At 29.3% G+C, this 12,063-nt stretch overlaps 1 protein-coding gene across 12 annotated transcripts in view; it reads right to left on the bottom strand.

The window, feature by feature from the left end:
• The window catches only part of LOC127699199 (ankyrin repeat domain-containing protein 26-like), a 111,778-nt gene that overhangs the window by 55,507 nt on the left and 44,208 nt on the right, over positions 1 to 12,063 (bottom strand). For all 12 annotated transcript variants that reach the window (XM_052203063.1, XM_052203130.1, XM_052202994.1 and 9 more), the window contains exons 25-26: positions 10,413 to 10,475; positions 7,519 to 7,823 (exon numbers count right to left, since the gene is read on the bottom strand). In XM_052203063.1, the coding sequence (XP_052059023.1) occupies positions 7,519 to 7,823; positions 10,413 to 10,475 (368 nt within the window). The remainder of the gene's footprint in view (positions 1 to 7,518; positions 7,824 to 10,412; positions 10,476 to 12,063) is intronic.

Here is a 12,063-nt window from a genome sequence, read left to right as displayed (position 1 = left end):
TTTGAATGTTGCTTAATTTAACGATGAGGTTAATGTTTAAGAGACACAAGTTTATATTTATGATTTTTGCATTTCTGACCTCATGATAAAGTAATAATGTAAGGATAGGGTTTTTTAATTTGTTGGTTTACAAATTTCTAATGTGAATAGTTAAGTTAGTGAGTCAGAAATACAAGAAAATAAATGGGACAAAGTCTCAAATAGCTGGGTTGCAATATTTGTGACTTAATTTTGCTGAAAAATGGGAAAAACTTCCTCAAACAATTCCATAATAACAGGTGCACAACAACATATGTGCAATCTTGATGTGAAGTTTCAGGAATCTCGGTTGAAATCTGTAGGAGGAGATGATTACACAAAACTTGTACCCTCTTTCACAGATTTTGCTTAAAATAACTACTTTCCCAAGTCTGGGAAAATGAGAAAAGCTTTCCTCAAACACTTTCATAACAACAGGTGCACAACTTCAAAATATGTGCAATACTCTTGTAAAGTATCAGGGATCTGGGTTGAAAACTGTAGGAGGATTTGATTTCATAAAATTGGTACCCACTTTTCCCTGCATGCCTGTCATCACCATACTATAAGCCGGTTTTGGACTGAGTCCAACCTGGCCAATATTCATATAAGACATCAGTGTGTATAGCTTAACTGTGTATTTCATTTTTATTGAAATAATTTTTTTCAGCTTTTTTGTCATCAAAACCTTAAAATTTTTATTTGAAACATTTTGGATTGGCTGTTTCCTTACAATTAGTTACAAGGTACAATTCAGTCTTATTGAAGACAGAGATGCATATTCTTGAATAATTTCTGTACAACTATTCTATAGAAGTAAAATATAAGCATGCTATTTCATAATTTCATAATATGGAATTATTTGCTAATTTCTATACCTCTATAGTGAACCAATTAATGTGTGTTGATTATCAACAATCAAAGGGTAAATCTTAAACCCAAATATTGAATAATTGTAACAGTTTAAAAGTGAAAACCACACACAAATAATCAGTGGTTAACAAGGACATACCAAATAAAGGATTTTTGTTAAAGTCAACACTCTCACCTTTAACTATAGAATGTTTCAATGTTTGTTATATAAAGGCTAACAGAATTCAAAAGATGTAAAACCTTAAATCTTATTTGGAATATTAGAAACACTGGGGGTTAATTCGGTTTTATGTGCCATGTCAAGAAGCCATAGTTTGACTTGTAAGAATTATTTAAAATAAAGAGGAGATAAATTTTATACTAAAGATAAATGTTTTTATAGAAAAGTCCTTGACAATATTTTATTTGTTTGCAATAAACATATTTAAAATTTACATTAAAATATTTTTCTATGTAGCCATTAAATCTGTTAGATAAATCGATAATGTATAACATCAATAATCAACTGGATAAAGATGACTTGGAGGAACATTGAAAATATTCCACAAAACCGTTATCATATAAATGTCCATTTTTAATTTCATCTCATTGACAAGAAGTATCCATTAAATACCATGAAATCTAGTACCTATTAAAAACATTTTTTCTCTCAAATGGTGAACATTGGTACTCACAAAAATATATGAATTCGCAGTATCTCTTAAGTCTAATAAGGTCGGAATTCAACAGTATGGATTACTGCATATAACTTAAAATAATGTTAACAGCTGATAAAACAAACTTTCAATGCATAATCGTCCTAATGATCAGCCCGTTTTAAGTCAGAAAGCAAAATTTTCTAAGTATCTGTTAGTAAACTATTAAGTTTATATCCAAATCCTGATAGTCAACATAAACTTTTTTATGCATGTCACAGTGACCTACTTTTACATACAACCTTATTTATCTAGGAGATAATCAACACACAAGATTTGATGATTATGATTATGAAAGGTATCAACTGTGTAAGACTAAACGAAGCACTTATGAAGCACAATGCTTGATTAATTTATTAACAACCATGCATAGCCACAATAAAACCTGAAAACAAATCTGATAGAAGTTAAAAATATTGTATGCACTAATAACTCAAAAGTATAAAAATTCAAATTAAAGAAAAAAAGTAGACACACAGTTATACCTTTTTCCAGAAGAAATTACACTCCACAAGATTATGCATATAAGCAAAATATTACCCCATTTAACATTTACTTTCTTAATCCTAGTTTGACACAAGGTTATAATTAATCCACAAGATCAAGTAAGAATTACTACAGAATAAAAATATGCGTCATATTTTAAGTTATACAGCGATTAAAACATTAAGCTGTGTACAATCAAATATGGCCATGCATTGTTCTGACTGAAAATCCATTCATTACAAACTCTGATTAAAATCATCTGTCAATAGTTCCATGCATGGAGAGATTTCACTCCAATGAAGATAAATAAACAAAAAACAAATCTATAAATTACCCCATTGCACCTGTGACATTAAGGAAAAATAACAGGCAGAAATTATACAGTTTTGATTTAAAAAGATTTTTTATCTATATATCTGTGGCTAAACTCAACCAGAAATAATTTAAATCAATTTAATTAAACTAAACATGTACACTGCTGCACATGAACATTGTTTGTTCAAAATTAGCTCACAGGTGTATCATTATTAAGATTAGTAGTATACATAGTCCCAAAAATACAATGGATTTATTAAAAATAATCTAAATCAAGTGATCAATAACCTAACCCATAAACTTTATTTATCTTTTTACCATTTAAATTTATTCTTACAATGCTTTTTTGCAAAAATTTGTTTTTAATGTTATTGACATTTGAAAGAAAGAAAATGTTCCTAGTAATCAAATATGCACATTTAGAGCTTTAAAATTCAATTAAGTACCCTGCATAAAATACTGAAAAGTTAGTCAGTTTTAACATTGGAACACAAGGCTTTCATTTTAATTTTTGTCACACACTTAAAAGATTTGACGAAATTCATCAAATGACATTTGTCAGACAAACTCGTTGATTCATCTGACTGACCAAAATATCAGTCAGACTGAAAATTAACGGAAAATTCTGCTATAGGTAAAATCCAAAAAAATAATCTGTTTTCTCTGAGACCATTTCCGATTTAGACTCTGTATTAGGTATTTAGCGCATGCTCAGCAAATATATACACTAAATTGTTAATTTTGTATTAAAAGAATTTCTTAATGATTTATAGTATCTATGCCAGTATGGTAAAAATGAACTAAAAAAGCTAGTGGTATCAATGTATTAGTATTAATCAAAATGATGATGACAACAAAAACTGTATCAAAATTTGTTTTTATTTTGATATCTGAATATGGGGTCAGACATATGTTTGTACCAGACATTTGGACTGGTGAATGACCAATATTTGTCTGACCCACAGCATATCTTTTGGATTTGTTCAATGGTCCAGTGTATTTGGTGAAGTCAAGTTATCAAGTTTGTAACTTACTAATAGCAGACCAATAAATAAGAAATGTAAATTTCAATATAGGTTAGACTGAAAATGAAAATATATATTTACTCCACAAGACGGTTAAACGCCCATTTTCATCTCACGATTCCATCATTAAAGACAGTAAAATTTTGTCCTTTAAATAACAAATTTTTAATAGAAATCTTTTAGCTGATCCCATTCAAGATACAAATATTGAAGACCTACTCCAAACAATAACCTTTTCAATATTCACATACAAATTAAGAAGATAATACATTATATCTATGTGTCTTATGACAATATTTAAACTATGTTTGTTATCTTTAATGACTTTTGGATGAAAGACATGAAAAATCACTTCAATAATTTTTTCTGACAAAATAATAATCTTTTTATTAAAAGGAGACCAGGAATTTTATTTAGATCTGTTAGAACTATAAATTTAAATTAAATTTTTTCCTGTTTTCACAATCAATTTGGGATCAAAAGTGGTCAAAAAAGATAAACCTATCAACATCTCACCGAGTAGACAATATTAATATTATTAAATATTAATATGACAGGCCTTTGATAGGTCTCGACTTGTTGTGATTGATTTTATATGATGACACAAACCATTCAGTATACTATGGACTGTACAAAATATATTTCTAGATAGAATTGTACTACATGGCATATAGTGGAGGGGTCCTTTCTGCTTTTAAATCTATAAAAAATATCTGCTTCATTTCCAATACAAACTAAACTTTTAGTATGTGAGAAATATAGGTTTCATAACGAGTGAGAATTGAACATCGCTTGATATGAACCTCAAGTTATTTAATTTCAATATAAGAATGAAGACTCTTTGTAGAGTATATTATTATTATTAAAATCTAATAACTAGAGTCATTATCCAATTCTCAAGATTTGTTAAACCTATTTCTCTTATAGAGAAAAAAAATTTTTGGTAAAATCTTTTTGATTTTGCAAGCTTTACTTCAAAAGTAATTTCCCTAAAGGTTTTGAGAATATTGTGTCAGGAACCCAAACTACTGTTAAGATTAGACATTTTCATGCTTTTTGTACACTTCAGAATGAAATAAAATTTGACAAAAAGAATATTTACATCACAAATCTCCATTGCCAAGGGGGATATGTGACTTTTGAAAGTCATTATTTACCTTACAAATACCATAAGGAAATGTTGCAATTTCATAACACATTCAGTTTTAAATATCGCTTTTGTACAAGAAATAGATAACAGGTCAGAACTATTAGAGAAACTATTCTATCTAGTTATCAAATGAAAAATTAAAGTGACTGTAATGAAATAGACACACTTTTACCCCTATTTACGCATATTTTGGGTCATTAATACTATAAGTTTTCTGGAATAAAAGGGAAAAATTAAAACGAACAGATACACGGATGAACAGATGTAAATCTTCATGCCAGTTTGCTTGATGCTTACATGACAATATAGATTTCTAATTTGAGGGGTTTAGGAAGAAAGAATGATACCTTATGATAACTTAAATATGGCATTCTGATTGTTCAGGGAGAAATAATTAGAGAGAATAATTTAAGATGCTGATAAATGGATTGGAACACCACCCTTCCACCTCCTTCAGGGCCTGCATTAATTGAATCTTATGTATGACATCACCACAGTAGTGCTAGCTGTTGTTTACAACTGTGAATGTTTGTGCTTCTTTTGAATTGGAAATAAAATTTATAAACTTAAATACAGCTGCATACTTTATATTAACTTTTCATCAAAAATTCCTTTTTACATCGGATGTGACCTTGAGAGGTCATACCGATGTTATGTTGCCACAGAAATTTCTTGCGCTTTTGACAGATAACCGAACGTATTTCGTATAAATACACGGATATTATCGAGTGCAAAATAACATTCCTTATTGCTTGTTATAAATTCATTTCTTCAGTGAATACTCATGAAATTATTTTAAATGATGTGAAAAAGTTTTATCGTGAGAAATATATATATATCAGTATCAAATCATGAATACCGAAAATGTGTGTTAACGAACGCAGAAGAATATTTCGAGGACGTTTTGCACTGACAAGGATGAAAATTTGCCTGTAGAGTTATTAAAATGATCTGCTATATATATAACTGTTTTACAAGTATTAATATAATTTATAACAACCAGCTTTATTATATTGATAACAAATGATTATATCACTACAATATAATAATTATTACAGTGAGGTTGAATTCCCTGTCATTTATTCATCATCCACACAGGAACTTGTCTCAGAAAAAAAAACATATCTATGTTCCTTAACCTAACTTTCAGGTAAAGAGATAAGATTTTTTTTCTGAAACAAGTGCCTGTGACCATCCACCAGAACTTGCAGTCATCCAATGTTCAGTACTTCAGTACTTGGATTGTACTAATTGGGACACATAGTAACCCTAACTTATTGAAGAGATACAACAAATAGAACCTACCAGATAAACCATTAATTCACACATATTTGTTATAATCCATGTAAATTCTGCTTCAATCTAACTCTTTCATAAAAAGAAAGTGGCACACAACTTGATTCTATTCAGAATGTATAACATCATTATTAAATAATTAATGAATTGATGAGTAAACCACCTGTCAAGGTGTTGTTTTTTTTTACCTGTATAAGGTAGTCAATGTATCTACTTATAATTACGGAGTATTGATTTAGTAATTAATGTAATCACTGTCAAATATCTGACATAATTTCGGGTAATCAACTATATAAAAAAGTCTATTATTTGACCATAACACACAGGGTTATTAACCACACAATATTTCTTCTGATGCAAGTTGCTGTAGAAAACTATTCTCCAGTTCAATGACTATCTGTTATGTGATATTACACCATACTTCAAACTTCAATACATATTCATACACCAAAGCTAAGACAACATAGAATTTGTTTACTCCAAAACATTAAAGCATTGAAGGGTAAAGATTTCTTTCATTTTGCAATATGAACTTAAAATTGAACATTGCATTTTATTGAGCAATGGAACACGTTCAGGCAATATTTTCAATAGGAGTTATCTATCTTTGTCCATTACTACAATTTGTAGATGAACATATTTTTCTAAAAGTTGATTCTTATACCATGGTCCATGCACAAAAATCTGAAATCATATCATTAATAAATCGCTTGACATGAACTTGGATAGGATCTAAAGAATATTTACCTCACTGCAGAATGATGTTTGTGCTCTTTAAGGTAAAGATGAGGCTTGGAAAATATAGTATAGCTATCAAGCCAGTGGTATAAGGGTTTTGATTGCATTTCACACAATTCTTACCAAACTTAAACAACATTATTGTGATTATTTGAAAGGTTCTTTTTTAATAATTACTCATCCTTCTATACCTCTTAATTAATAAGCTTCAAACAAATGTACCAATGTCGGAGGCACTATAATGATATTGCTTAAAATTCATTACTGTAAAATGCTCTTGAAGTTGATGTCCTGGTGATAGAATCTAATGTAATTTGAAATACTTTTTAACATTTTATTGTAATAATAGTATAGAAATTTAAATAACTTAAAATATTGCCTAAAATTGATCATTTAGATGAGTTTTTGGCAGTCTTTCAATGTTTAGATACTGATAGAAAGCTCTTATTGAGAATAGTGCTGTAAGCTGGAATGTCTAAGTCAAGTTTATAAAACAATAACATCTTATGAAGGAAGTGACTCAATATATCAGTTATGGTATTCAAATAGAAAAAATAAAACCAAATGTATCCATAGGACACAATAATCTGCTCCCAATTTTACATTTCCATTTTCAGTCAATAACCACAAAATCTCGGAGAAAACCTTAACATAGCATATATTTAAAAAAGTCCACTTAATAATGAATAGCTGTGGTAAGTTTCTAGTTGATGTGGCAACAAATTCATGGTAAACTATCTTCAACCAAATCTTATTCCTGATAGGGGACAGATGAACAGACAGACCAGAAAAAATAATGCTCCTCAACTATCCAAGGTGGGGCATAAAAATTTTGGTAGCGAGCTGCAAATTGCATATGACACATTAACAATTGCAGGTGTGGAACATTAAATTCAGAAATCCAAGTATAAGAAAAACTTACCGTTTTGTGTTAGTTGTCTTGATTGGCTGCCGTGAGGAGAAAGAAGTAACGCTCTCTTCAACCTGTCCCTTCATTGAAGTGTATGACCTTGATTTGTCTTCTTTCTGTATTGTCTCCTCTACTATGGGGGTAGCTGAATAAGATGACTGAACAGCTGATGCAGTCTCCTTTACAACAGGGGCGGAGACAGGAGCAGTAAAGGACATTAAATCATCTGCCTTTTCTAACGATTCTTCAACAACAGGTTTTGAACTGGTTCCTTCTTTCTGCTGAGCTTTATTCATAGTTACATTAGCTTTGTATATCTGGAAGGAATGTTCATAAAGTATATAGCTGAGCTTTATCTGTAGTGTCTTACACATTCTTACAGACATTCAAATAATTTTGAAAGCTAGAACAGATGTAGAAAATGTGATAAATCTTGGAAGCATTTTAGAGTTTGTGTGGGAAAAAAAAAAGATTACTATCAGACTTTGTCCAAAAAAAAAACTCTTATTTGAAGGAATATAGATCAAATTCTACACATTTGCAAATTAAAAATTTGAAGAATTAAAAAATATTGAATATCTTACCATCTCAGAACCTCAACATCAAAATCAATATTCTACTATACTAACTTTCATTCCAGTCAAAAGAATCAATAATTAAAAAAATCAAGCTTTCAGTTACAAACAAAGTAAATAAACTATAGAACACTTCTTGATCTTTAGAAATTTATACAATTTAGAAAAATTTGTTTGGACTCTCATTTAATTAGCTTATTAGGAATGCAGTCTAAATTGTACACAATAAAACTGTACCAGAAGATGAATATATTATATTGGTTCAAATACAAAATATTAATTGTACAACAGGCTAAAAAGTGCATATCATGTTTAGGATGAATTTAACAGGTCCAAAAAACTATCTTTGGCATTTCAAATATCTTTGTATCAGCTTTTCTACTATTTGGTAAGAAGATACATCCTTAAGAATTAGCATAGGCATTTTATGACATGCAATATATATATACATTGATTACAAAAGTGAACGTATTCTAGAGTATATATACTAAAGCAGCTATGTTAAAGATATTTTTCTGGCATAAATACACACTAATATTCAACTGAACAAAGAACTGTACATTGCTGCAAAAAATAAAAAGCTCTTCAGTTGTGTAAATGATGACGCCCTAACATGCTTGCAAGTCATTTTAAAAAGGACTTTATTACTTGAAAAAATAATTCTTTTTTATTTAAAATGTTACATCTCCATAACTTAATATTTACTTCTATAAGTAATTCTAGATGACACATTGAATTTAATTGAAACATCATCCAAGTGGATCCATAAGGATGAAGAATGGGAAAAGTGTATGATGAATGGATAAACAGGGTATGTTTGACAGGGGCAAAACATTTGCCTTGCAACAAGCCACCATACAATGCACTTACAGGGAATATGAGCTCATGTCCTATGTGAACAATTATGTTATTCTAGAATAATTCTTATATGATTTGCATATTAGAGAATACATTGATATGATTGGTCGAGAGGACTTCCGGCAGCTGTTCTTGACGTTGTTTATTTTTCGATAGACTACGTTGACCAAACTTCTTTTTGTAACCAATGTAAACAAGATGGCGGCGATAATAACACAATCCGACTGGACGTTAAAAATATTTGTTTTCACTTCACGTTAATCGTTAAATAAAATGATCAACATAAAACATTTATTCGAATGATAATAAGAGTTTTTGTATCTTTTTTTTATCAGATAGCAAATTTCATGGAGTACAAATTTTTTTGCGTTAATCAACAAATATATTCATGCGCCAGGCCAAATCAATGACACAAATATACAAATTACGTGTGATAGATATAACAAGTGTGGAAAATTAAATTTGTTATCTTAAATTTTAAAGAATTATAAGGATTAAACATCTTTTTAAAGGAATTTATTGGTGTATAAACTGGACCAAGTCACTCACAAACATATCATAAAAGTCCTTCAGACTTTTTTTTTGTTTGTGAGTGACTTGGTCGAGTTTATACACCAATAAATTCCTTTAAAAAGGCTTTTAATCCTATAGTGTCCCGACTTCAACATTGACTACCATTCTGTAAAAAGCTCTTAAGAGCTTATGTTTGTATTGTTATATGTGAACCGAATCAAAATAAAACTTTCGTATTCGTATTCGTATTCGTATTCGTATTCGTATTCGTATTCTGATCTTTGTGTTTGTTTACATAGTATATGGGCTCATATCCCATTGCAGGATTAGCTGGTATTTCACTCCAGTATAATCTTATGTACAAAATTGATTTGTTTGGTGTCACCTAATATTATATATACAACATAAACAATGCATATATATTTATATTTGTAGAAATATAGAGATTAAAGAGATATTGATGACATGTATAGCGTATAAATAGTATGTATAAATAGTAGCCATTACTTAGCAGATATCTATATATATTTATATGTTTTGTGACAGTTTTTTCAGGACATGCAACATTAAAAAGTTTGAGTCTTTATATTAATAACATGGATCTTCCAGCATCCCTTTTCAGAACACAAAGTTTGTAAAATCTAATCTGTTGAAAATAGTTAAAACCAAATCCATTCTTTGAAACTTTATTAGTCAAAAACATTTGCTGTGAAAGTTCGTTTTCCCTTATATTCAGTGTAAAGCCTGTTGTCTGACTCCATGTCATAAGTATAACTGTTTAAATTGGTTTGACCTTAGAATGACTTTCAAAAAGATGTAACTATATAAATCAAAATTTACAGAAAAATATCACACAAATTTTACAAATGATAGTATACATGAATGAGCCAAAAAGAAATATGTCCTGAAAAAAATCACATGATATAACTAGAAGCTCTATATAGGTCACACATGTAATACCTCAGACTTGGTGGACTTTAGAAAGTCTGTCACACTGAGGAGGTTTACTCGCCTCATTTCAAACTGTGTTAACATAAGTGTACTTATTACTGATTATCTTGTTTGGTAAATCTATATTACTACGATTCTCATAAGCAGCAAACCTAACATTGTTGCAAGCATTTTACAACAAAGCTAATTATCAATGTCCTGAACACATTTTGATTATCACTCCTTAGAATATTGGTGAAATTTTGGACCTTTCATATACTGTTCCTGATACTTCCAGTTCAATTTTTGAATTAAAGTAGCTATTGATTGTGTTCAGGTTATTGCAATCAACTGTGGTCAATATTCTATTTTCAGTTTTTCTAAATTCAATATATTTCTGTCTACTCTACTTTTCACCATTTAATTAATACTTTCATGCAATTATAGTAGTGATGTAACATTTTTCTTTTTAAATATCTAAACGTGTGAAAATGGAGAAATTTTTTGTTAATGTTTAAACAGAAAATTAAGATATTAACAATAATCACCGGGGATCAACTAAACCCCTGTGATCAACTAAATTAAGTTTTAGTTTAACATTTTGCAAATGAAGTTACATGCAAGTAAAAAGATACAAAAACATATTTATAATATCTTTAATAATGAGGATATTGGCATTTAGATAGTAGATTAACATGCAAACATTAAAAATAATGTCATACAAAATAAATCCTAAGCTTTCCAGGTCTTTCAGATAAGGCAAAAAGGTACTCTTTATCATGTTTATATTTTCCATCAAAAAAATTATATCAGTTTATCTGATATCTGTAAAAGAAAAAAATTAATTCTCTGAATTTGATTTCAAAAAGAAAGAAAAAAAGGTCTATGAGGCAAGTTTTTGAGTAGAATGAAGGAGGACCTGATAAACTATATAGTTTTTATTTTGTCAGAAGAAAGACAAAATATTTAGAGTGAAACATTATAAACTATTTAAAATAATCAAATGAAGAATTTATAACTATAAAAAGTTTTTTTCTTTCATATTAGAGATAATCATTAAAAAATCAGATAAAATCACAAACTACAACTTATTAAAGCATTAAGTAGCAAAACAGACTAAAAGATAGATTCTTACCACTTCATTTTCCTAGCAATAAAAATACATATATGTAGATAGGATTGTGATGCTTACACAGAAAACTCACTGAATCAAAAACACTTCAATAATTAAGCAGAACTTAGAAATCTATAGACTTGCAGACAAGGGTAAATCTAAATGCTCCTGACATATTCATGCCATAGTCCACAGCGTAATATAATTTTATGCATCTTGCAGACAAGAGCAACAAAATTTTTAATATAATCTATGTTCGAAAATAAAGAAATTCAAAGGTGATTGCTGGCTCTATAAGTCGAGATTTTTTTAACCCTGAACATAAAATTTTATTTCAAAATTCCATAAGATGTTTTCCAAACAACCAAATCGAAATTTAAGTCAATTCCACTGATTTACAACTTTTTTTCCTCTCTATATTGGTATGACATGTGCACAATTCTCTTGAAAGAAATAAACCCATTTTCTAAAATAGTGTATTATGATGCTGAACTGATAGACAATTATAGATTTATTCAATTTTACCAATGGATGTTAAAGCACAACAGAGGACTGAAAGTCGTATTT

Source organism: Mytilus californianus, unplaced genomic scaffold, assembly GCF_021869535.1.
Source record: "Mytilus californianus isolate M0D057914Y unplaced genomic scaffold, xbMytCali1.0.p SCAF_1, whole genome shotgun sequence".
Taxonomy (NCBI): domain Eukaryota; kingdom Metazoa; phylum Mollusca; class Bivalvia; order Mytilida; family Mytilidae; genus Mytilus; species Mytilus californianus.
The sequence above is the reverse complement of the archived record's forward strand: the minus strand, read 5'-3'. Positions and strand labels throughout refer to the sequence as shown.